The 27599-nt window shown below is 46.6% G+C and overlaps 1 protein-coding gene across 1 annotated transcript in view; it reads right to left on the bottom strand.

The window, feature by feature from the left end:
• Nucleotides 1–23155, bottom strand: part of CDHR3 (cadherin related family member 3) — a 225264-nt gene extending 202109 nt beyond the window's left edge. Inside the window, exons 1-2 of the mRNA XM_086929671.1 lie at nucleotides 22982–23155; nucleotides 2901–3094 (exon numbers count right to left, since the gene is read on the bottom strand). Coding sequence (XP_086785797.1) covers nucleotides 2901–3094; nucleotides 22982–23027 — 240 coding nt within the window. The 5' untranslated portion in view covers nucleotides 23028–23155. The remainder of the gene's footprint in view (nucleotides 1–2900; nucleotides 3095–22981) is intronic.
• Between the last annotated feature and the right edge of the window lie 4444 nt (nucleotides 23156–27599).

The raw sequence follows: 27599 nt of genomic DNA, 5'->3' as shown, positions 1-27599 counted from the left end.
AAGTTGCAGATATGTTTCTGCCCTTCTGACAGCCTATGTAGGTCTTGGTCATTCATCATGGCTGATATGTGGGGGGATATACTTCATCTAAGTGAGGGAGTGGAAGGTTATGCAGTGGGGCCCTCCCTCCCTCTCTGGGATACCCAGGTAATAGTACCTAATATTATAGAACATGAATATGGCATTGAAAGAACTTGTACAAGCATGTGAGAGTCTTAACATGCATCAATTAGAGTCAGAACCCACACATCAAAGAGCCCATATCCTAGATTTAATATTTGCCAACTCCGCTGAGGCTAAAGTGATTGAAGTACTGCCTCTATGTTGAACTGATCACTTTTTAGTCCACTTTCTGTTAGTACTACCGAGAGCAAACAACAAAGCAACCTATCCTGGAAATTTTCGACAGGGAAGGGAATGGCCCAGACTACGAGAAAAAAAAACAATTCTCACTATTAACGGAGAAAAATGTATTTGACTCCAGTAAATCAGTGGGAGAAAATTATCTAACCTTCTGCGCACAAATTAACGAGACCTTGGATCATAGAATCCCAGTAAAAAGGATACAAATAGAGACAAACCAACTTCCCCCTGGTATAGTGAGGATCAAAGACTACTGCGGAAGGAATACAAACAGGCAGAAAGAAAATGGAGGAGGCTCTTTTCTGAACTAGATAAAAGAACCTATAACACGCAACTGAATAAGTATAAGGAAGTAATTACTAGAGTAAAGGCTTATTATTATGAAAAAACTATCCTGGATGCACCAAATAAGGCTAGAACTATTTTTAATATAGTAAAGCCGGCCTGTGTAATAGATCATAGCTACGCAGAATCTATGTGACGATCTGGCAACTTATTTTGGTGAAAAGATTAACAAAATCATTGGCGGCCTTAACTAAAAAACCCTGACTGGGGTGGACGATGAAAACAATCCATCTAGGAAGGAGGAGAATGATCTACTGGCGACAATGGCGCTAGAGATACAAGACGGGAGCATAGACAGTGACCATCAGCCTCATCTGTTATGGTTTCAAACTCCCACGGAGGAAGTATTTACTAATATTGCTCTGATTGTCTCTTCTGGGTCACCACTGGACCCCCTTCCACAGAGGACCTGGAAGGAATTCAAGGTGGAACTCTTCCCCCTGTTACGCCAAATCTGCTGCCAGTCACTGAGCAATGGTGAGGTCCCAGAATGCTGGAAACAAGCAATAGTGACCCCGCTACTCAACCAACCCTTGATCCTCTCTGTCCGTCTAGCTATGGACCCATCTTTTTGTTGCCCTACCCGGTAAAAATTCTTGAGCAAGTAGTCAGCAAATCCTTGCCCATTTATTTGGAGAATAACCATCTACCAGATGAACTGCAATTCGGATTCCGTCCTGAGCACGGAACCGAAACATCCCTAGTAACTGTGTTTGATGATTGAAAATGCGTGCGGACAACGGGCAATCGGTCGAATTAGAACTGCTAAATATGTCAGCAGCATTCGATACGGTGAACCATGGTATTCTGCTAAAAAGACTTAGAGACATCGGTGTCAAAGGTCAAGCACTGAACTGGCTTCAGTCCTACCTATCGGACAGGACCCAGACACTGAGTATTCAACCTTTCACGTCCCTGAAGACTTCTGTCCAACATGGGGTCCCGCAGGGCTCAGCAATCAGCCCAATTTTATTTAATATATACTTGCATCCACTTATTCCTATCATCAAGTCCTTTGGAGTAGAATTAGTCAACTATGCTGACGACATACAGCTTGTGTTTTCGCTGGAAGGGAATCAAACAATCTCCATGGATACATTTCATAAGTGCATGGAAAGTACTACAAACTGGCTTACAAAACAACTTTCTTCAATTCAATGGAGACAAAACAGAAGTCGTATATTGCACTACGAGCAAAATAGCCCGTCCCCTTCCTGCTGATTTCCGGATAGCCCCCACAGATACTCCGCTAACTACAGCTAAAACAGTATGTAATCTGGGGGTGCTGATGGATAATAACTTTCAACTGGACTCACAAATAAACAAAACGGTTGGCACCTGTTTTTCATTAATTAGAGCACTAATAAAGATGCTTCCGTTATGGCCAGTCCCTGCCAGAACATAAGTAATAAGTTCTGAGCAGGCTGGATTACTATAACTCTCTGTATCTTGGAGCTCCAAATTCCCTGGTACTAAAGTGGCAGAGAAATCAAACAATAGCAGCAAAGCTGGCTCTAAACCAGCAGCGCAGGTCATCTGCATCTTTGGCCCTAAGAGATCTTCATTGGCTGCCGATTCGGCAGAGGATACTTTTCAAATCTCTCCGCATCGTTTTTAAGGCAGTACATGGTCTGGGTCCCAGACCACTGCAGAGAAAATGTACGTGGTACACCCCCCCAATAAACTTCCACTCATCAACAGCAAATTTGGTTAACACCAGAAAATGTAAACGTACGTGGACTGGAGGGAGAGCCTTCATCTCCGTGGCTTCACGGATGTGGAATGAACTTCTAAATGACATTAGGCAAAGCGAGAACTTAATGCAATTCAGGAAGAAGCTGAAGACTTGGCTGTTCCCGAGGGAGAAATAACTCACAGATGTAGTGTCACCAACTCACTCAGATGTTGTACTCTGTTTCCTTTCCCGCCCCTAATGTGTTGTATGTCTCCTCTTTTTGGGTGGATGATTAACCACACCATATAACAAGTACTTTCTCAGCGCCAGGATACCCGTTGGGGGATAGTGTGCTATACAAATTCAGTTTACATTACATTTACATTACGTTTACATTACATAGTGGGTTGGCCAACCCTGATTTAAAGTAAGAACACATACATATTAGAACACTTTCAGCAATTCCAAGCTCTGGAAGCTTAGAACTGCGGTTGTAAATCCTGATTCGAACACTTACCGCATACTTGCCAGATGCAGCACTAATCCTGAACGCCTTTGTAAGTGGATTGGAGTTAATGATGAAGGGGAACCCAGCTGTCAACACCACTGTTGTGGGTGTCACAGTAAATGTGAAAACTGAAGTACCTGCCGGGCTGTTTTCAGGAACATTGACTGCATCGGGCAATCCAACAAACTGTAGACTTCTGCTTCCTGAAAATAAAAACACTGAAATTAATTATGTCTGTCTCTGCGAATTATGTTATACTCATTCCTATACCTATGGGTGTCCAGGCACTTGCAAAGTACAGACAGGTTGTGATAATTAGAGCCCCAAGCTGAGGAGGAGATTGGGCCTGGAGGTCCTAGCATAGAAATCCATCTCATAATCTTTCATGTGTCTGGCACAGGACATTCACAAAGCCCCGGCTAATAAATAGCCATGCATGGTATTATACCAACACACTTCCTGGAAGGCTTACAAAATGGCCGCTCAGAGGGTGGATTTTTAAGCCAGCCTGGTGTTGGGGTGTACTATTGCAGAATACAAGTGCTTATTTCAGTTGGAACTTCATTCAGACCCGGCAGCAAGAAGGCCCCTTGGTTCACCGACGAACTCAAGAGCTCCAAGAAGAACTGCCGAGCCCTCGAGAAAGTCTGGAGAAGGGATCCGACACCGGACAACAGGACCTCCTTCAAGCTTGCCACCCGGAAACCCCACCAGCTGATCCGCGCCGCCAAGAAAACAGCATTCAAGGACAGGTTGGACAACAACGCACACAACTGCAAGGAACTCTTCAACATCGTGAAAGAGCTCTCCAACCCCAGCGCAGGAAACAACGACATCACCCCATCGCAAGACCTCTGCAACTCCCTCGCCTCATACTTCCACAACAAGATCGCGGACATACACAACAGCTTCAACAACCAACCAACGCACACCATGACCGAACAACCACCCCCCACCACCACCCTCCACGCCTGGACCCCGATCAGCACCGAAGACACCATCCGCACGATGAACTCCATCCACTCCGGATCACCGACCGACCCCTGCCCTCACCACGTCTTCAACAAGGCCGACGCTGTCATTGCACCCCACCTACGAGACATCATCAACACATCCTTCGACACCACCATCTTCCCTGAGAGCTGGAAACACGCCGAACTCAGCGCTCTACTCAAGAAACCAACAGCGGACCCCACCGACCTCAAGAACTACCGCCCCATCTCGCTCCTCCCGTTTCCAGCCAAAGTCATCGAGAAGACCGTCAACAAGCAGATGGCCGCCTTCCTCGAGACGAACGGATCCCTCGACCCCTCACAGTCCGGCTTCCGAGCCAATCACAGCACCGAGACCGCCCTCATCGCCGCCACCGATGACATCCGAGCCCTGATGGACAATGGAGAAACAGCGGCCCTCATCCTCCTAGACCTCTCCGCGGCATTCGACACGGTCTGCCACCGCACCCTAGTACGGCGCCTCAGCAACATCGGAATCCAGGACAAGGCGCTGGAATGGATCATCTCCTTCCTCGACGGAAGAACACAGAGAGTCCGCCTACCACCGTACAAGTCAGAGGCCTCCGAAGTCATCTGCGGCGTCCCTCAAGGATCATCTCTGAGCCCCACCCTCTTCAACGTCTACATGAGCCCCCTCGCGGCCATCGTACGCAAACACAACCTCAGCATAATCTCCTACGCCGACGACACCCAGCTGATCCTCTCCCTGACCAACGACCCCGCCGCCGCCAGAGCCAACCTGCACGAAGGGATGAAGGAGGTAGCCGAGTGGATGACGACCAGCCGCCTAAAACTGAACTCGGACAAGACGGAGGTCCTCATCCTGGGCCCCTCACCCTCCGCCTGGGACGACTCCTGGTGGCCTCCCGCCCTGGGCACCGCACCCAAACCGACAGACCATGCACGCAACCTGGGCTTCATCCTGGACTCCTCCCTCTCCATGACCAGGCAAGTCAACAACGTCTCCTCGGCGTGCTTCAACATCCTACGCATGCTACGGAAGATCTTCTGGTGGATCCCCACCGAGACCAGGAAGACCGTCACCCAGGCCCTCGTCACCAGCCGACTGGACTACGGCAATGCCCTCTACGCCGGTACCACCGCCAAGCTCCAGAAGAGACTCCAGCGGATCCAGAACGCCTCAGCCAGACTCATCCTCGACATCCCACGAACCAGTCACATCTCCGGACATCTCAGAGACCTTCACTGGCTCCCCGTCAGCAAAAGAATCACCTTCCGCCTCCTCACCCACGCACACAAAGCCCTACACGACCAAGGCCCGAGCTACCTCAACAGCCGAGTCAACTTCTACGCTCCCAAACGCCACCTCCGATCAGCCAACCACGCCCTCGCCGCCGTCCCCCGCATCCGAAGAGCGACTACAGGAGGAAGGTCCTTCGCCTACCTGGCTGCCAAGACCTGGAACTCCCTCCCTCCCGACCTGCGCCTGATCCAAGACCACCTCTCCTTCAGGAAGAAGCTGAAGACCTGGCTGTTCGAGCAGTAGCGGCACCCCCCCCCCCCCCCCCCCCCAGCGCCTTGAGACCCTACGGGTATGTAGCGCGCTTTACAAGTGTCATTGATTGATTGATTGAGTATCTTCACTGGGGCAGGGCCGGCTTTGGTGCTGGTGGCGCCCAGTATGACGATCACTTTTGGCACCCCCATGCCCGCCTCCCGGACTCTCTCACTACTACCGGGCAAAAGTGCCCCCCATCTCTGCAATCATAAGATATTGCTAAACACAGCGCCCCATCCACAGGTCAGCGCCCAGTGCGGCTGCACCAGTCGCACTACCCTAAAGCCGGCCCTGCATCGGAGCATCAGAAGAGCATACAATGTCTGACTGCATCCACTTACCATGAGTGTGCCGCAGCATCCCTTGCACACGCTTTTCTGCCAGGGGAAAGAACCCCAATACAAACAAAACAACTCACACTTGGGCTGAATATTTGCAAACCTTCTTAACAGTCTATTGTGATGTGGGCATTTTATCCACAGTGTTATTTTCAGTGTTTTTCAATCCTTACCCTCTGGTGTAGAAGGGTGTCGTGCACTTTCAGGCACGAGCTGGGCTATCAAGAACACGTGAATGCACATGATGCTTGTAATGAATACAACACACAATTGTGGAATTGTTTTCATTGTTCAGAGGAACACTTTATTGTGATGCCAAGAAGTAGTGCAAGCAGCCTGAACAAATCTCACTGCTATTGCTTAATTCGGGCTTATTTAATATGTTGGTATACTCCCAAGGCCCTGGTAATACACTCGTGCAGTAATAGCATTTCTTTCTGATATGGCTGTACATTTTGGTGAGGAAATGCAAAAACGAGGACTGAGACATGGTACATCATGTACTAGACGCGTAGCTTAATTTTTAGGTTTGGCTACAAACAGTTTTAGATGTCTGTCGCTGGACCTATTGTTTCCAATACATATGTTTTGCTTGGAGTGAGCTTTCAATCAGCACCTTGCTCCTGATTGGATGGCTATGTCGTCTATCTCAGTTGACTGCTTTTGATTAAATGCCTTTCCTCCCTGTTTGTGTGACTATCTCACACAGGACCATTTCAGTCTCATTAGTGTTCTGATTGGATGAGTTGCATCTTCCAACTACATACTTGAGGAGACTTTTTTAATATTATTTCGCTGGTTCCCTTCTTTTTTCTCTGTCTCTCCTGTGCACCAGGTTCTTCTCTCATCACTTCCCTGTTCCCCATTGCACCCCTCCCTGACCGACTAGCCCCCCATGTTAAATTGTTTCTATCTTATTATTTATTTATTCATTTTTACAAGGTCCTGGAAGCAGCAAATTGCCGTTTTTGAGCTTCAAGTACACTTGAGTTTCACTTTGAAATATTTTAATCTACCATTCTAACCTGGCCATCTGTCATGGTAGAATAGTAAATTTAAAAAAAGTCACCATACATCATTACACAAACTCATGCAAGCGTCAGGCGCAGGCGTGTGCATAGGTGGCCATCTTGAATTTTTTTTTGTTTAATAGAAATCCCATTGCAAGATTGACGGTCATGCGGATGCATGTGTCTTGATGGATGTGTTTGCATGAGATTAGCAAAAAGCACTGGCATTGCCAATAGCCTGATCTTTTACAGCCCAGACATGTTTGCTTTGATGACATTTGTTTTACCTTATGTGGTTTCTGGTACCCACACGCAGAATTATCGTCATCTAATGCAGAATAATACATTTCTCAAACTTTGCAATTATGGAGAATAGGAAGCAAGCTGGTCTTTGCCATTTCTGTCTTCAACACAACACATTGGAAGAGCACATTCTGAGCTAACTTTCCTGTGGTACACAAGGTTTTGAGTAGGGTTACTCCTTGCACTGAGGCCTTGGCTGATCAAACATCTATCTGAAACTGCATCGATGGGATCCTATTTATATACAATTGGACACGCAAATGTGACTCAGCGTACAATGTACATCAGAATTCACAACATTTTTCAAGGAGTACTTCAGGAATCCTGCGGCTGCTGCAGGGTTTCAGGCAGAACCTTGGAAACGTTTGAGAATGTATAGGAATCAACACCAATGCAGATCTGTAAACCTTTGGGTGCAGCTTCTTCTCGGACTTGGTCAAATCAGTTCTTTGAACTGACCCAACATCTTTGGAAAATCCTATTTTTACGACAATGGTTTATTTGGGTTATGTTAGGCTAAACCAACCCTACAACCAGATGAAATGCTCACTGGTCACATCTTTACTGTCTCTACTGAGAAGACAGCCAAGAGATTTCAAAACACTAAGCACACTGCATAAAATACTATTTAAAGTTTCACCCGGGTAAGCAAAACTCAAACTACGTCGTAGAACTGCCCTCTAATTATTCCAATACCTTATCAAAATCCCCAAAATAAGAAGGTAGATGCTTGATCTGCGAAGGCCTCTGTGCAAGGAATATTCTACCCAAAACCAATTCTTGATATTCAAGAAAGTAATTTAAGTTAAATTTACCTTTGCAAACTAGGGAGAGGCAGAGTGTACATATCAACCTCTCCATCTTCCACTCTCAGTCATGTTATAATAGCCCCAGTGCTTAATGGTCAGATTTGGTGCAAGCGTGTTTGAGGCCTTGGGTTTATTTTCCACTTTTTTGGTGAGTTGGGTGACTGTGTACCCTGCCTTGATCTATCAGCAGCGCGCCAATATGTGGTCAGAGAATGTCCACTTCAGTCCAGTCCAGACTGTGTTACTGACAGAAGAGTTTTCAATATGACGCGTATTCTGTCACTAAGGGAAATGTTTGTGTTAGAAATGGGGGTCTCTAGTTGGCAAGGGCTGTCACCTTTCTCCAAATAGGGACCCTTCTTCCTAGTCAGGATAAGGGAGTTACACTCCTAAAATAACGTGCGGTGCTCGCCGTGGTGCTGCCAGGTCACGGTGCAAGCAGCGGCGTCATCATTGCTGTAGCACTGTCATCAGCTGAGGAACTGGAGTCGATGGTGCCAGTAGGCCAAGACTGCGGTGCAAGCAGCGGCGTCAATGTTGACAGCAATGCAGTGTTGTGATTGGTTTTCAGCATCCTGGTTGGACTCTCAACCACAGAATTGGAGCCTGGGCTTGTCCTCCATGCAGGTTGTAATGCAGCTTACATGGAGAACGGGGAAAGTGCGCATGACTGGTTTGGGCGGCCCAAGAGGGCCGACCAAACAGTCATTATGCACTTAGGAGTGGGTAAACCACTCCTCCCCTGCCCTGCTCCATGAGCAGTGCAGCCCCAAAGCAAAGCAGCAGGAAGCATAAAATTACAATAACTTAAAGTTACTATCATTTTATGTTTCCTCTTCCTGCACTGCTTGCAAGCAGTGAGGAGACGCTCCTCCACCATAGCAGAGGAGCCGACACTTCGTCTACCCTGCTGCAAAGCTGGCCGCTTTCAGTGGAGTGCCACGTTCCTTCCTTCACTACTTTGCCTGATATGTTGCACTTGTCCTGGTGTAATTTTTGACACTGGGACACTTTCAGCAGCACCTGCACGTTGTCTGCTTATGTCCGAGCAGCAACGTGCAGGGGAAGAGGGCTTATCAGATTCCAGCTGCGCCCATAACAAAAGATGAAGTTAAGGCCTCTTTTTGCTAGAGTATTCTGGCTTGGAGCTATCAATAGCCTCATACCTTAATGCAAAGGATTGGAAACATAGGATCAATTCACTTCCCAGGTTCTTAAGAGAGAAAACTTTTGAAGTTATTCAGTCCTTGTATATTACAAGATATATGCATAAATTGTAAGAATGTCAGTTGTGTTGGTCTCCCCACTATTTATGCAAATAACAGTTTAAATACCACTATTTTGTTTTATTTCTTTTATAGCGCTTTAGCACTACAGTAGTGCTAAGCTCTATTAAAGAAATAGAACAAAACAGTGGTCTTTAAATTGTTTTTTGTGTACGAGTGATGTAAAGCACTCTGACTACTTGCGTGTCACTACTCATCCCAATGCAGGATGTCAGAGCACTTTACATCACACGCACAGATTACATATTGACAATAAGTCCTATGTGTGCACATCAATATAAAGGGTGTGTTACATAAGACAGTAAGGGTTACAAGGTGCGGGAGTCCCATATGTCCTTCATACCTCACTGTGCTATAGAAGAAAGTTTACAATTTATGAACTGCAAGTAACAAAAGGATCCCTGTGTTAAAAGCAGCAACCCACTTACCAATTTACATAAAAAAAAATCTGTCACCTGCGTGTTACATAATAAGCTTTGCAGGAGACATATTAACTCTCTATGTTACTTTGATTCAAAACTGGGACTAGGCAAAACACAGCTCTCTCCAACAAATACGGTATCCTCCAGAGTTAAATTACCATTATTATTATTCCCTGAGATTTAGCTGGTACACAAAGATCCCTGCAATAGGTGCCTTAACCCCATAACATATTTTAAAATACAGACATTGCAACCAATTAAGCAAAACAGATTTACTGCCACGTTTCTCCTTGTTGCCAATTTCTTTGTGGCAGGGTTTAAAAAACAAATGTATAAGGTGAGGCCCAGATTTTGCGTCGGGGTTGCGTTACTATTTTGGCACAATCCCAATGCTAAATCTAATTTATTTATTATTGTAATGTGCTCAAGTGTACTAATGATAGACCAGCTAAACATATGTGAGGTCTTAAGAACTGGTGTCACTCCTGTGAGGTCGTGGGTTCTGAAGCCACATCCGTGATGTAACACGCGGTGATGTCACACCCATTCTGCCTAACTTGATGAGTCCCCCCACTTCTTTTTTAGGACTTGAGCCCTGTAGAAGACTCCTTTTCAATGACTTATGAGATGACATTCAAAGAGATAGGTCTTCATTTCTTCGCTAAGATCGGGCAGCTCAAATGTCCGGAGGGCTACCATTCAGGATCCTGGCAATGTAGCAGGAATTGACTTCTCTCTGCCTTTTTGGGGGCAGTTCTTAACTTCTCGCAACGGCCTAGCTACTTGGGCTGTGTTGACCCCAAGCAATATTCAGTTTTCCCTCTGAGTACAGTGAGGCACGTGCCACTTCTTCTTTCAAAGCAATGCAATCTTCTGGATGATGGTGCAGTCTGGAAGAGCAGGCACTCTACAGTCACTGGGGGTCTTTCAATCCAATCATTTAAAAGCAAAATATTTGCAAATGACCACTGTTTGCAGGGGTGTAACACAACCCCCTGCTGCCTGTGCAGTGCAGGGGGGCCCAACTCTTCAAAGGCCTCCAAAGACATCAAGTGGCCCCTATTACGCCCCATGGGTAATTAATATCTGTGATTTATGTGAGATTTAGGGGCCCCTCTTCACATTCTGCAGGTGGGCCCCATCATTTTACATTACGCCACTGACTGTTTGCAAAGGAACTGCCTGCAAGCCCACCTTTACAAAAAATATTTTGCTTTTTAATTAAATGGGTTAAAAGACCCCGGGCGTTCCAATAATTAGACAAATATTCCGATTTTGCCCTTTTTTCATGAAGAATAGGTTGCATTGACTTTATCAAACGGCTGGTCTACGGGTAGTGACTAATTTCTGCCAATTCCAATCTGAAACAGATATACCCCAAAGAGGCAAGACCACCTGGCACTTTTTAACCAATTGCTCAGTTACTTGGTTGCTTTTTTCTAATTCTGGCCAATCTGATAATCTTGGGGGCAGTGGTTTAGGGGGTCATGTACCGGGGACTTCGCTATAGATAGTACTTCACAGATTCTTTTTACATCACACACATTTGTATTATACATGTAAATATATATTTGCAGTTTGAGTCCACTAAGCGCTGGAGGAGCAGTGCCGCGTTTTTAAATTCAAATTCAAATTTATTTATTATGTTTTGGCTCTCAAAGAGGGCCACATAAACATGTACAGACAGTAACAAAATCATCAAAAGTGCAAGAGTGATAAAAACATAGAATTCGAACCGTAATATCTACACTGCAAACCATCAGTCCCACAAGGCCGGGCCGGCACAATCTTCCAGAACCATTAATAAATAGCTAAAAATCCTTTAAAAAAGTTAAAAACATAAGCACAAAACATTTCATTCGGTGGGCAATAAAGTGCATGAAGAAAATCTTGTAAAGTGACAATGCTGAGGCGTAGACAGATTACTTTAAGCCATCTATTGCGCAAGCTACGTAACATAGGACAAATCAGAAGTACATGCATACAGTCCTGGTCATTCAATTTACATAAATTGCACAACGGTGAAGTACCATGCCATTTGGACAGCAGCACATTAAGAGGGATTAAGTCGTACCGTAATAAAAACCAAAACCTACGTATCCCATGTGGTAAGTTCCACAGGGCATACGGTTGAGGCTGTTTCAACCTATAGGAGGAGATGAGTGGCTCCACATTCCTTTTATCTCCAACTGTTTTTTTGTCGGATAGAAAACAGTACTCCCACGAGGCCTCCTTAAGGACCTGCTTTAACTGCATGGGAGAATAGGAGAAAAGCGCGCTTTCATCTAGTCTAAGGATTTTCACAGCCCTTCTAAAATTACTGACGAGTTTGGAGAACTCCTTAAAATTTCCCAAAAGTTCATTTTTGAGTAAAACTCGCAGGGATCCCTCTCTTGCTCTGGCCAAACTGGCTGCCCACCTTATTAAGGCACACAGCCCCTGAACCCAGGCACTCCTGAGTCCAAAATCCAACCTGCAGGCGGCCAGTGTACAGGCATTGTTTAGAGTCGAGAGGGATCTTAGGAGTTTTCCCTCAATCTTGTGACAAAAGTCCCAGAGTTTTATCTCTATTATTTCTATACCATACAAGATGGTAGCGGGGATTTTAGCTCTGAATACTTCCAGAAGGCTAGAAAAATGTCTTTTCCCCGTTGCCAGGTATAGAGACTTTAGCCCGTTGCCATGGGCAAGAGCTTTGCGGGAGCAATGCTCTATATGGAGATTCTCGCTCATATTGGCCGAGAATATTTTCCCTAAAAATGTATAATAAGTTACGACCTCCAATCTATGCCCTCCAATAGCCCAACCAAAATTTGTCGAGCGGCATTTCTTCCTACCAGCAATACACATCACTTTACTTTTATTAATATTGATCTTCATATGATGCTCCCCAGCAAAGTCCTGAAGAGCCTGAAGCCGATTTGCCAGACCCACGGGAGTTAAGTCAAGCAGTAGCACATCGTCGGCATACATCAGACAGGCGATTGGCACCCCTCCAATCAATGGTGCGATCCCCTCACTGTGGGACACAGCAGCAGGGAGGTCAGTTGTATATAGGGAAAACAACAGGGGCGCTAATAAGCAGCCCTGTTTAAGGCCATTCTGGGATGGTATTTTGGCCGAAAGCCCCCTTTCTCCCCCCATTAAGACCCTGCACCAGGTCTCAGTGTGCAGAGCCCGCACCAAATCCAACAGGGGAGTAGGGACACCCAGTGACGCCAATTTTCTCCACAGCGTTCCCCGATCTACTTTATCGAACGCTGTGGAGAAATCAATAAAGGCAGCGTATACAACACCCCCTCTCACCTGGACATATTTATCAGTAATAACCTGAAGGGCAGTCAGGTTGTCCAAAGTGCCATGTTCCCTTCGGAAGCCAGTCTGTTCCAACGGCAGGATGTTCCGCTCCTCGACCCAATCAGAAAGAGAACTCAGGAGGCATTTCACAAAGACCTTTCCGATGGAGTCGAGGAGCGCAATCATGCGATAGTTACTGGGGCTGTCCCTTGCCCCCTTTTTGAAGATAGGGACCAGAATGCTTCCTCTCCACGATGCAGGGACGCATTTGGAAAGATGGCATGCCCTAAACAGGGGGTATAAGATTTTGCTCCAGGTTAAAGGGTCTTGTTTTAGGACCGTCATCGGAAGCTCATCCGGTCCCATGGCCCCAGAGGAACGCATGTTTTTTATAGCCAACTCGATTTCCTTCTCAGAGGGAAAGAAGACCGAGTCATCAGGGGTAGCATACATAATGTTATCCACACTTGTGGTCCCATTCCCTGCATATAATTCTCGGATATGAGAGGACCATATATCTTCAGGTATAGCTATGGGAGTAGGGGAGTGGCGTGTACCACATCCTTTCCCGATTATTGCCCAAAAGTCTTTGATGTTGCCATATGCAGCGGATTCCCTTAATTTGATCCATACTTCGTCCTCCCTGTCCCGTTTAATTTTTAGCTTGAGTCTGCTTCTCTTTCTTTGTCGCGTTTTTATGTAGAGCGCACCCCCGTTAAGGTGCGTGGCCTAGGAGCCAGGGCCCCCCGTGGATCCGCGCCTTCCCCTGCTCTCACGTTTCTTTGGCCAGGGAGCAGGCATTGGAGGCCATTGGTCCATAGGGAGAGTTTCCTTACCCATTGTCGCTCAATGGCTCATTAGGGGACAGAAACAGCAGTAGCGGCCGGTGGTGGGAGTAGCTGCCGGGCGGTGACGTGGGGAGGGGGAGGGGGACGGTGGGAGGTAATAATCTAAGGAGTACGGAGGATTATAGGTAAGTAAAAATATAAATAAAACAAATTTTGTTGCGTGCACTGCATTGCATTCGGGGATGTAGTGCGCGCAACTAAATTTGTTTGTTTTATGTATATGTTTACTTACCTGTAATCCTCCGTATTCCATAAATTACTACCCCCCACCCTGCCCCTCCCCCTCCCCAGTCCCTGCCCTGCAGCTACTCCCACCAACGACCGCTACTAAGAAACAGGAAAGGGGTGGCGTGAGTGATGCATCACTCCCAGTCCTGGTGCCGCAAGGTCGGACGGGGGGGGGCTCTTTATGCCCATGCCGAGTTGGCCTCTGTCTTTTTGGCTGGGAAATCATGACATCGGGACCAGGGCTTCAGGGGCGCTTGGTTCTCACAAGATGTCTCAAGGCCACAAGGTGACCAGGGCTAGGAGGTCCTTCGCCTTCCCCTCCTGCAGTGGAGTGACAAAATGACCACAGGGAGGAATGAACTCTCCGTACAAATACTTCTTAGGGCAGCATTGAGGGGATGAGCAGCAATCCTTAATCTGCATAGGAGAGGCACAGCGGTTCTGTGGTACCTTTTTTTTCTCAAAGTTTTATATAGCGCAAACTAGACCCAAGACTTTGGGTATCAGAGCGCTTTACATGAGCACCAGTTTCCTTACAGATGTGCACATTCATTTTTTTTTAGGCACGGGGAGATTAAGTGATTTGCCCAGAATCACAGGATGTTGAGGTTGTTACCGAGACTCGAACCTGGTTCACCAGCTTCGAGGTAGACCGCTCTACTCATAAGCCTACGTCCTCTCCCTACCTTGCTTACAGTTTACCAATGGAGCCACAGCATCTTGGGGCCCCTAAGACAGCACAGCGTTGGAGGAGCGGAGTCAGTAGAAGGTCGACAAGTGTTTAGAGGGCTAGGACCGCCACTCAGGTATACAGATGCTTTCATCTGGGTAGTCCGAGAAGATTAAGGCGAGCAAGCCTTAGTGCTGTGGCATTCATCCTCCTGTCCTGAACTTGGATGCAGTTTTGGACTCTCATGCAGCATTTGTAAATATTGACCTGGTTATTAATCTTTGTCATATCTGAATGTGTAGATTTGATATTTCATGATGCAATCATCTTATTATTGTGCGACTTGGACCTGTTTGTATGAAAAATAATGTTGTGTCCATTGTTTGATGTGAATAAACATGATCTGTTGCCCCAGCCATAAAACTTGAATAAGTCTTTGTTATTGACTCAGTTGAGTGTGTGGGGGGGTCCAATCTGGGGGTCTCTGGGTCCTATTTATTTGAAAGTTTTATATAGCGCTGGCTAGACCCGAAGGTATCAGAGCGCTTTACATGAGTATCAGACCATAGTTGCAGGTGACATCACTACAAGATTACACAGTTTCAGAGCAAAGTTACATAGTTACATGTTAGGTTGAGAAAAACAATAAGGACATATACGTAAGGGAAAGAGGAGCAGGCATGGGGAGATTCAGGAGAGAGGAGGTACGAGCTGGGGAAGTGGACAAAGAATTAAAGACGGAAAGAGGTAGGGGAGGATGAGAGACAAAGCATGAAAGAGGAGGGGGTGGGTGGAGGGGGCACAAACCAGTAGACGAGTAAAAGCCCCGTCCAAGGTCCGGTAGGCTGTGATAACAGGGGAAATGGTATCAATCCCACATCTCAGTTGTGAGAGGCTCCATTTACGCTGTTGACTCTCTCAGAGGGGTCTCTGAGAATCCAAGGCCTACCTACTGGATCCTTCTCCAACAAGGGGAGAGAGAGTGCTTTGGCAAGGGGTGCCATACCATACCTCAACTGTGATTGGCACCCTTGGCACTGTGGACTCTCTCAGAGGGGTCACTGAAACTCCAGGGTATAAATATTGGATCTATCCCCAACAAGGGGAGAAGGGGTGCTTAGTCAAAGGGCACAAGGGACAGGGGGTTAGCAGGAGGGTCGGAACTGACAGGTCACCGGAGGGGGAACATAAAACAGAAAAAGACAGGGTCCTCGAAAGCCAAGGGGCAGGGAGAACCGGGAGACAAAGGGAGGGAGTCAGCGAATTGTAGAGTCCCACAAGAAAGAGATACAGATCGAAGAAAAGGAAATGTATAAGTTGTGGAGTCACTCAGGGGAGAGATGCAAACGGGTAAGCTCAAAATCACAAAATAGTGATAGTGAGTGCGAACTACTACATATATTGGTGGTTAGAGTTGTGTCTCTGCAGATAGAAAATTCACTCAGGATTCCATTATCACAACATTTAGGCCAAAAACGATTATATAATATTTATCTACAAAGTGAACGGAGAAACAAGACATCCAAGGGGGTAGAGAGAGGGCGGGAGGGGGAGATGAGATAGGTAATAGGAGAGACGGGAGCCTGGGTGGGAGAAAGAGATAAGGTAGTCCAGCCGAGGAGCAATGTCTGAGGGTCGGCAGGATGATGTCCAACGGACAGAGGGAGAGGAAAAGAAACAACAAAATGGTGGCTCCGTGCTGCGGATATCGAAGGACAGCCATGATAGATTGCACGATGCAGAATATCACCAGCATGCACAGCACAGTCTCTTTGGTTTCAGAATACGCACCGTATTAAGGCACGATTGCGTTCATATTTAGATTAGTGATAGCGGGTGGCCGCCAATTTTAAGTGTTAAGCTTACTAGCACTGGGTGAGTATAGCCAGCAGCAGTTGGGGTTGAGTAGTGGCATAAGCTTGCTCTCACTGTCATGCAACCCGAAACAGAGCATCCACACTGCGGGATATCCTCAGCGTGTTAAGCACTGTCGCCCCGGTTTTGGAAGCCTCACCACATTTGAAGCCGGGTAGTGTTTCCAAATAATGATCGCAAGTGGCCGCCATTTTGTGAGTGGCGGTTGAATCGCTGAAAGGTCACAGCCAGTGTTCCTAACTCCCAGCAAGCGACTGGGATACAAGGACAGTAGCACAGATATCCCTGGTGAGGTTAAGAGTCACATGCAGAATACGTTAATCTGCAGATGAATCAAGCTTAAAATGGGAGTGATCAAGGACGTTTGTCATGGTCCGATCCTCCATGTCCCACCCTTGCCGCCATTAGGTAGTCAGGCAAAAAACGCTGATGTTGTTACACTTCAACACTCATATCTATGGGGTTTAAAGTACCTCACCGGGTATCGGGCGCTGTGATCCGTGCAATCGGGTCCCCCAGAAGGAATAGAGAGCAGCGCCAGCCATTCAAACCATCTTATTATGTCTGCCGGGCAGGCGCCAATTAAAGTTTTTAGCTCCCGGTCCGAGACAGTAATACAAAAGCAGTTTTCGCTCAAATTAGAACCTCTCCAGCCTCAGAGGCGTGAGCTATTTAGGCAGTGTCATTTCCACCCCAGGCCTCTCCCAACACAGTGTTTCAATGGCTATCTGGGCTTCGGGAAGTCAGATAATCACCTCCGATCCGACGGAGGATCTTTAGCGACGACGCACACTATAGTCTTTCTTTTTACTGTCTTTCTTGTTACTGTGTCCTAATTACAGGGATACGATTGATTTGCTGCTGTAGACAAAAATGCTCTGGGTGCTCTGCCAGACCGCTAGGTACTGTAAACACTTGCTTGCTGCAGTTTGGGACTGGTAGACAAACATTTACCAGTGCTGCTTTTGGTTCCAAGTTGAGCCCTGCAATTATATTATAAAATAACACTCTTTTACAACTCTAATCGTTCAGGCAGGGTTTGCATGCTAGACAGCACTTGTGGCCCTTTCTGATAATTAACAGTGCTACAGCACCAAGTCAGAGATGTTTTAAGGCAGTGGTTCCCAAACTGTGCACCGTGGCTCCCTGGGGAGCCATCAAACCTAGGCAGGGGAGCCTTGCACCAAGCACTTTAATGCATTTAATGTTGAAGAGTCTGTTGACTTCAGTTAAACTATTTAGACTTAAACGCATGATGTTGATGATTTGTAAGTGACATGCCTAAAGCTTTAAACATAGTGCTTAAGTGATGGCATGTCGAGGGAGATGGCCTCCATATTTTACTGGATCCCCACATCCCAACACTCCCATAGTAAGCTGAAGATGCCTGATTTATTTTGTTAGACTTGTTTATGGTTTCCTTTTTTCCAAATACATTTTACACCAATGCAAGTTATCAGGAAAGTACAATTGTCCTGTCTATTAACCCCTTCGCTGCGGGGCTAATTTCCCCACAGCGCGGGGGAGGGGGGCCGCGCACGGCGCCGCTGTGCTCATGACGAGCCCAGGCTCGTCATGCAGCACGGTGCTCGTGTGCTGGTGACGAGCCTGGGCTCGTCATGACCACGCCCGCGCAATGGAACGCTCAGCACAGCGGGGAAATTAGCCCCGCGTGTGAGCGTTCCACGGCTCATGACGAGCCTAGGCTCGTCACCAGCACACGAGCACCGTGCTGCATGACGAGCCTAGGCTCGTCATCAGCACAGAAGGGGTAAACACACCAAGTAATATGAAGTATTGACATTTCTACTTGAATCATGGGTACTTTCAGTACACATTTTTTTCAGTACACATACATTTCCAAACAGGCCTGCTCTCTCCTTGAGCACAGGGAAGTAAAACACCATATCCGACATCATGCCAACATTTGGAAGCAAGAAAGAGGGATATTTAAAAAACACAAATCTGATAAATGTATTTTACTTGCATTGATTTGGAGGCAATTTTAGGGAGGAGACAGCAAAAATAAGGCTGTATGTGGTTTTAAAAAAATTGCGAGTCACCCTGCTGAGACAGGTGTGTTGACACGTATGACATGGGTAGAAATGGGAGTGCATGCAAATATTCTTCAAGTGCAGAAACACTTTAGCAATGGGGCCTACATGCAAAGGGGTGCTATCTAGCACTGTAAGTGTGATAAAAAAACATTTGAGAGGATACTCTAAAAAAGGAATGGGCAAAGAAGAGTAACTAGTAATATTTTATTACAGGCGCCACCTTAGTAATACACTCTGCATATATAATTATAATATCTTCATCCGCTTCATCCCAATTATTTTCAGGAAGAAAGTTTCAAGTAATACGGAGGCTGGGCTTACAATCACCTCGCCCTACAAAAAAAGTAACAGAGGGGAGCCATGGGCAATGGTCAATTGGACAAGGAAGCCGTGGATCGAAAAAGTCTAGGAACCACTGTTTTAAGGTATAGACAAAGTCAGCAATTTCTCCGGCCCCCCCACCTTCCAAGGTGCTTGTAGAAAAGTGAAGTTTCTACCTAGTTCCTTTCTGTGCATTTTTTAATCTTCTTACATTTTAACATGAAATTGAAAGCAGTTGTTCCAAACAGGGACCCCCCAAAATGTCTTGCCCTTGGACCCCAAAACACTTAAGATGACCCTGCACCTGTGTGTCAAGATAGCCATGGATTACTGCAGAAGAATGATTAGAAAATGTAAAACGCAACTGGATCCTGGAGCTGGAGGAATTGTACCAGCAACATGGAAACATGCCATGGTGAAAGCACTTCTCAAAAAACCCAATCTTGGAGCCTGGAAATATAGGCCAATATCGCTGCTCCCCGAAATGAGTACATTGCTTGAAAGTCATGTCAACAAGTTCTCGTCAGAATACCTAGAGAACCATAATATCCTCCACCACACCCAGACCGGGTTCAAACCTAAAAATGGCCTCCTCACCGTCGTCGAGGAGGCCAACATTTTGCTGGAGCAAGGAGGATCAGCAGCTATTATCATCCTTGATCTCAGCGAAACTTTTGACACTGTCAGTCATAATCTTATTGTCAGAATCCACAGCGCAGGAATATCGGGACTTAGAAACAGGACTTTCCAGATCTTTAAGGGAAGCTGTACCTCAGATATTTTTTCTCTGAAGTATGGAGTACCTCAAGGCTCATCATTAAGTCCCACTCTATTTAATGTGTACATGCGTCCATTGGACGACATTGTACTTTCATTCAGGATTTCTATAACCTCATATGCGGACAATGCCCAACTGGTCTTTGCTCTTTCTCGTAATCAGGATCTTCGCTCCCCGACCTTAGGCCCCTGTCTAGAAGAAGTATCTCACTGAATAAACAACTCCACCTTGAAACTAAATGGCGATAAGACAGAGCTTACGATTCTATGCAATTCCCCTAATCTTCACTTGGGCCTAAACTGGCTGAGTTCCCTGGGTACTCTGCCTAACCCCAACACAGCCATAAAAAGTTTGGAGGTATGATTGGAAAAATCCCTGACCAATGAAACATGGGCTCAAAAGTTAGCAGCAACTTGCCATGACATCCTTAAGATGCTCAGGAAAATTATGCACTTGCTCCCCCCAGCCTCCCAAAGAATACTGGTTCAGGCAGGGACGGTTCTAGGATTTTGGGGGCCCTGGGCAGAAATGTAATGTGCGAGACCCCTCTAATTTGCCTATAACCTTACACATTCAGGGCTGTTTGCATCTCAGTAGATAAACCTGGTCCCGAAGCTTTTTTGTACAGACCCCTCCCATGGTGCAGCCCCTCCCTCTCAGCCACCTCCAAGCACCTCTTAGCAGCTCATAATGGCCTGAATGTGTTAAAGTTGCTTTTCATCAGAAAGGGTTAAATCTGCTGCAGGACAATTGGCGTCCTATGGTGCCTCTGAATGGGTAGCAGGACAGGAGGCCTGCTTACAGGACAAACCTGCAAAAGGTGTCGCCTTGTAACTGGGCCAATAGGAGGGCCCCCGTCTCAAAGGTCTAGCCTCGCTCTACCATGGTTCTGAGGCCCAGGGGAGCCCCTCCATGGGCACAATTGTAAGGAGCTACCTTTATCTCAGATTAGATAAGCAGGGGCCAGGAGAGGACACGCGTGCTGTCGCCCGGCTGCAACACACTGGTGTGGGGCCCTGTGTTTGTGTGCTGAGAGCGGGACCCTGGGCAGATGTCCACACTGCCCATGTCTAGCGCCGGCCCTGGGTTCAGGCACTCATTCCATCTCGCCTGGATTAGGGAAATTCACTGTGCCTAGTGCTCCAAAGTTCATAATAAGAAAACTGCAGGTTGTACAGAATTCCACTGCTCGGATTCTCTACAACATTCTTAGGCACAAGTCAGCTCGACAAGCTCCGATGTCCTTAAATTGGCTCCTGGTAGTCCAGAGGGTTACTTTTAAAGCCCCCTGTATAGCCCATAGGGCATTGCTTGATAAAGGCTCTTTGATCTCCAGACCCCTGATCTCCCCTTGCACCTCAAGTAGAACTTTACGATCCACCAACTCCCGTCGGGCCATGGTTCTGCCCATCAAAAAAGTTAAAAGAGGAGGACGGTTCTTAAAATATAAAGCTGCTAAACTCTTGAATTCTCTACCCTACACTTCACGGACAGCTAACCTGGTACTTGCCTTTAACAAACTTTTGAAAACCTGACTGTTCGACAGTCGCCTCTTTTAGGGTTCTCCAGCCAGCTAGATTCACACTGCTAGTGCTGGGATGCCTCGGGTAGCTATGCGCCCTACAAGCGCCCTATAGAATAGAATTGAAGGCTGTAGCAATTTCTTGCAGTTGTCAGGAGTGTTTTAAGTGATAATGTATTGACAGCAGAGGCTGACTATATCTGCAACACAAAATGACCTACTGGCGCTTGAGTAACCAACGTCCTTGCACAATCCTGCTGAAACGCAGTCACATTATAGTAGAGGTGGGCAAGCCGCTGAACGCTCGAGCCAGGCTGGAGCCTGAAGCCTGAAGCCTGGCTCGGCTCAGCTCGAGCTCCTGCTGGAAACTCGAGCCCATGACGAGCCGAGCTTTCATGTGGCTTCTGCCTGCCACCCTCGCTCTTCCACCCTCATGCACAAAGAGGCAAAAGCGAAGCATTAATATTTCTTGTAAAATGAGAGCTAAATTATGGACATTTAGTGGCTGAGTTGTACACAGCGAAACCAGAAAACCGCAATGAATCGCAGCTTCCCCGTCTAACCAGATTGTGTAATTTTAGGCAGAGACTTTATTTACATTTTTCTTCACTTTCGTACATGAAAACAAATTTAAATACCGGTATTCCGATTTCCAGCCGTACAAAAACATATTATGTTAATTAAATACTACAGTCCTTAATTTGAGCCGGTGGTTTCCGGTGCCAGGTACCGGCACTTGATTGACAGCACCGGCACTTATGGCAGTCTGCCACATGGTGGGCTGTTTGTTTGATTTAGAGTGAGCACAACAACAGTTGTTAACAAATTCAAGATATGTTAAAAATGACTAGTACCTCCCCCCCCCCCCCCCCATGCTAATCTTATAGTTTAGGGAGCCTGGAATAGTCTGAGTTGTCACACTTGTAGGGTGTGATGGTTGGTAGCTGGTTTGGTATTGTCCTTTGTAGCGCTAGCAGGGGCAAAGGGCTGTGTAGGCTGCAGTGGCCGCCTGATGAGAGCCCTGGCACTTAATTTTTTACAAATTAAGCACCATAAAATAGTCCATAATGTTGCTGTATCTACAGGAATCTGGGCCATATACAGGGTTCAACTGTCAAGGGTGCGGTCGGGGCTAGCAAGGTTCTAAGATCATATTTAAAAACTATCACTTTAATAAGTACTTCTCAGTGCAGTGCTATAATAGACATATTAATGTCAAAGGTCCCACATGCCAAAGAGATGCACTTGTTTTAAATTGTGATTTTACTTCATCATATTTTATCTGTTTATTGTTGTATGATATACATGGAAAACATTCTCAAGGCTCGGCTCGTGCAAGGGCTCTGAGGGCCAAGCCAGAGCCTTGGCTCGGCTTTGACTCGGCTCGCCCTGTTAATTTGTTGGCTCTCTCATCTCTACATTATAGCACTTGGGAGGAATAAACGCCCCAGCAGAGTTCGAGCCTGTAGGTGCTAGTCACACAAAGCAGCCCCTGCAGTAGCTGCACAACCCGCTCAGCTAACTTGTCAGTTTTCACTGTTCGACCCTGACACATTACCACGGCTCAGAATCATTGCCGGCTACAACCAAGGGCTTAATATTACGCACATAGCTTCACTTTACCTGTTTATTCAGATTTATGCACGTAAACCCGAGATAAAAAAAATTGATTTATCCCCTGCCTTCCTCGTGCCCCCTTTCCACTCTGCCCACTATTACAAATCCATCTGTCAGCTCGACGGTGCTACGTGCGTACGTGTGCGTCAATAAAATCATCAGGGCTGTCTCTCTTACCAGGTGTCCCTACCAGGAGCAGGAGCAGCGCACACAGACGCTGCATGGCGGTGGGCGCTGTGCCCGCTGCGGTGCCCCCACAAGAGCCTTCACCGAGTCCGTCCACGCCCAGCCCCGCGGTGACCGTCCCTGGTGAACAGCCGGCTATCGAGGTCAGACAGTGCCTGGAGGCGCCAAACACACGCCCAGGCGCACAGTATCCAAGGAAGTCTCCAAACACTCCCGTCTGCCTCGAGGGCCTGCCCCTGGGCACACTCGAGCCTCGCCCTGCCCCGGACCCGGCCAGCCTCACAGGAAGCCGGGATTCAACACACTGCAAACAGGTATCAACTCTGGGCAGCCATAAGGGGTGTGGACGAGGGCTCACTCGCAGGACCGTGCTGACCTGCAGCTCGGAGGGTCAGTGCACCGGCTGCGGAGATCGGAGATAACACGAAGGCGCAGGTGCCAATCTTCTCATGTCTCTACTCGTCCCCCAAAGAGTATCTCCTTTTACCCAAATGTGTCTCTCATCACCAGTCAAAGCGACTCACCTCCTCCCTAACCTGTCAGAAACTAAAGCATGTTAATCGCGCGAACATGGAGCAATACATTAATCAGATCGTGCAATTAAAACACATTCATATGATCGCAGGAATTCAACTTGTACAATTTTTCATTTAAATGTCTTTCCTCATTCCCAATGTGCACCCCTCTTCCCCCCACGAGTCTTTTCTAGTCCACCAAAGTCTCTATCATCACCTCAATGTCTCGCCTCTGCCCACATATATGTCTCTCCTCCTCTCAAAAAATACCATACTTTTCCTCAATGTGTCTCCATTCCCGTAGCCCCTCTTCTCTACCCGTCCCCCAAAGTGTCTCCCAGCATTCCCAACGTGTCTCTGCTCCCCAGCTTACCCTCCGTTGATGCTTTTCCCACAACCCACCCACCTTCCATTACTACTTCAACAACAGCCCACCCACTTCCCTTTACCACTGCTCCTCTCATCCGCTTTAATTTTTTGTATGCATTTTGGGGAAATTAGCTTTAACAACTGGTCTCAAAGGCGAGACCTGTTGGTTTTGCCAATGCGTGTTTTTATGATGTTAATATCACTGCTGGCTCGTCTAACTTGACAAACAGCAATTTTAGGAGAGGCTCAACACTTCAAAGATCTCAAATAAATAATTAACAAAATAAGAGACACAAATAGGTCTTGGAGCCCGAACACAATTTACTCCACAGGACACATTGTTCCAAAGAGATTTTTGCTATGTGTAGCATGTTTTCTGAGAGACCTGCTCTGCCACGGTTTAATTATTTAATCTTTTTTTTTCACTCCACAATCTGGGGGGATATTGTCCCAAGGGGCCCCCACGGCTCCTACTCCCATAGAAAAGTACTTGATCCAAACCTAGGAGTTGTGGAGGCGGACACCAAATCCTGAACATTTCTCTTCTCGGGGCAGGTCTCTAAATTCAGTCTTCCACCTGGTTCTTGCTGGGGAAAATTATGATTTTAATTTTCAGAGGAGGTATCTCCGCAGAGTAATTCCTGACCTGTATACTGTACCTTGTATATAAAACTCTTTCTCAATAAAATTCACTTGAAATAAAACAACATTATCAACCTTTAATATTTCACTGGAGCTGTTAAGGGTGCTTGTGGCCCAGCCACCTAAACACAGTCACATACTTTGTCAATGGGGAGGTCACTAAACGCTATTCCTTGAGATCAAATTGTCCAAAGATGTTTTAAATTTAGGAGATAAAAGAAACATGGAATTCAACCAGGTTCCACAAGGTTAAGTCATTGTTCTGCTAATTCTAGGCAGAATATCTAAAATCAAAATTAATTACATATCCCTAATGTCTTGATGACATAAGAATAACATTTGTGAGACAACTTTAAATTCTATTTATTAAGATGGAAGTGAAAGAGAGAAGTGGAGGTTTGGGTGTGCGAACGAGGGAAGGAAAACGTACATTGACTAATGAACAACTTCCACGCCTAGATCTGTTGATTTCAACTGGCTAAACAAATATTGAGGAAAACTAGAAATGACCACACAAATGTTCTATGTACACAAAGGGTTCTTTACACAAAAGTATTTATGAGTAATAGAGGTATTAGACAGGAGTAATCTTTCACCTATTCTTACACGCCTTATTGAAATGTCCATGAAACGTCCAACTCCCTTTTAAGTTAAAGTGCAAGAGGGCACAGTCATTTCTGTTTGTAAAAAAATGGGGTTGTTCACGTTCTAACTGAAAGAAACTGGGGCGACGTTACACCCCACATCGGACGCACAGCCGTCGTTTGTGCATAAAAATGAAAAATGTGTTCCATTTTTCGTCAGAGAAGTTTTTTATTCACCTTTTCTCATAATTTGTATAATAGTCATCTTTTTATCCAGTCACACGGTGGACATCTATGTATACACAATCCTTAATGCTGAAGAGATGCTGATACTAGCTTTGCCCACAGCATGACGCTTTACATAAGTATTCCTCATTGTGTTAATTTCAATACCCAATGCTTTTTGGGCCCACTTCGGCCCTTCGTCAGGGGTTATCTATAAACATCAAAAACAGTATAATTAGCTACGTTTGCTATCTGAATCATTCTCACCACATTAAGGGGCACATTATGATGGCGGACGGACCTGAGTCCGTCCGCCACCATAGAGTAGGAGGGAACCTCCGCATGGGCTGCGGAGTTCCCTCCTGTGCAATTAGGATGTGACCGCCACCCTGGCGGTCACATCCTCTATTTTTAACATTGCGGCGGGTGCGGCTTCAAGCTGCACCCGCTGCAATGTTAAAAATGTACGCATTGCATTTGTATGTAGAAAATGGCAGGCACCGCGCGGTGCCTGCCGCTTCCTGCATACAAATGCAGGGGGGTACCATAGGTACCCCCCATGTGCAAACCCACCCCCTTCACCTAGGGGGCTCGCAACGGGCCCCCGCAGTGAAGTTACACATGCTTTTCCACGGCGGAAAAGCGGCTGCGGAAAAGCATGTTTCAGAGCCCATCCTAATCTGGCTGATGGTGTCTGAGAGACACCGTCACCATATTAGTGCTTTTCCACAGCGGTTGTAAGCCAACCGCGGTGGAAAAGCTGCGGATGGAAACCAGGACCCACCAGACATCCTAATGTGGCGGTGGGTCTTTGGTGGGTCCGCTGCGGATTTTCCGCATCCTCCGGGCCGGCGGTGGCTTCCGCCGGCCCGGAGGATGCGGAAAATCCTCCATCCTAATGAGGCCCAAAGTACATCATTAAGGTTTAAACCATACAATGAAAAAACAAAATCAATCCCCCTAATCAATGTAAATGTAAATGTAAATGTATGTAAATGTATAGGCATTTATATAACGCACTACTTACCCGGCGGGTCCCAATGCACTTCGACCACTGCGAAACCCTTCCTGGCTTCCCTGAGAGATGGTCCCTTAATGGGTATCTCCAGGGTGAGACCAGGCATCCCCGGCGGTCTGGTGGGGCCGTTAGTGAAGATGAGGCAAGCTAATGCCCAGAGTTGCCGAGTGTGATCGCTGATCAGAGTGGGCACCGAGGCGAGAGAATTATCGAGTCCGCTGACCCTGGTCCAGAAACCTGCCGCGCCGGGAATCGAACCCTGGTCCCGGGCCGTCCTCTGCTCTCGGGTCTGCCGCCCGCTGAATTCCTGAAAGTGTACCCGATCATTAGTGCATGCGTAGGAGTACATTAAAAGCCTCTAGGTTCTCATAATGTTGTTTATCTCACCCGTATGTACCCATCCCTATATGATCCAAATATTTCCCTTTAGCTTTACAAACCCTGCTAATACACGAGCCCGTACCTTGATCTATCTGTTGACTGCTTCTGTTCTGATGTCAGAATCATTGTGAGAACCTGGCTGACTTGTTCTATTTAAAACACCTGTAGCGTATCACCGCCCATTTTAATCACTTCATTTGCCATTCGTTTGTTCAAGCAAACTACAGAACCCATAATGCACTATACCTGTATACCAAATATTGATTAATGAATGGAGACAACTGTTGTGCATTCTGTCATCTTCTTTATGTTGTCCACGTTCTACCTATTTAGGAAGGATTCATTCCATTTTCATTTTTAATGTATCAGTCACCAAACCTTCAATGCACAAGAAAACACTAAACTGAGCCTTAACTACTCTGATCTTTAGCCTACAGCCTCACTCCACCTCACAGTAATGTTCACATGTCTGCATACTAGATTATTGGCATGTCCATTTGAGTCATCACTCCATGCCCTCCACATACCCCCACTGACAGAGTCTTCCTATTTATTTTTTATTCCTGTAGCCTCCTTCCCACTCCCTTTTCACCATCTTCACCTATGGCCCCTATGCGAGTTTGGACAATGGGCGCCCTGCTATGAATTGGCAGAACTCCTGCCTCACCATGGTTCCCCTGACTCATTTAGAGGTAGAGGAACTGCTGGTTTTCCGACTTATAACTTCAACTGGTTCTACTGTTGGAAACCCCTGGCCATCTGCTACAGGACTACTGGGTCACAGTAGTGGTAAATCTACCCTATTTCAGGCCAATCTGTTGTAAAGTGTTCCTTGCACTGGTCTGCATGGCGGATCTTGGCAGGGGGAACTAACA

Source organism: Lissotriton vulgaris, chromosome 1_1, assembly GCF_964263255.1.
Source record: "Lissotriton vulgaris chromosome 1_1, aLisVul1.2, whole genome shotgun sequence".
Classification (NCBI taxonomy): Eukaryota; Metazoa; Chordata; class Amphibia; order Caudata; family Salamandridae; genus Lissotriton; species Lissotriton vulgaris.
Note: the sequence above shows the minus strand (reverse complement) of the source record. Positions and strands in the feature narration are given on the sequence as shown.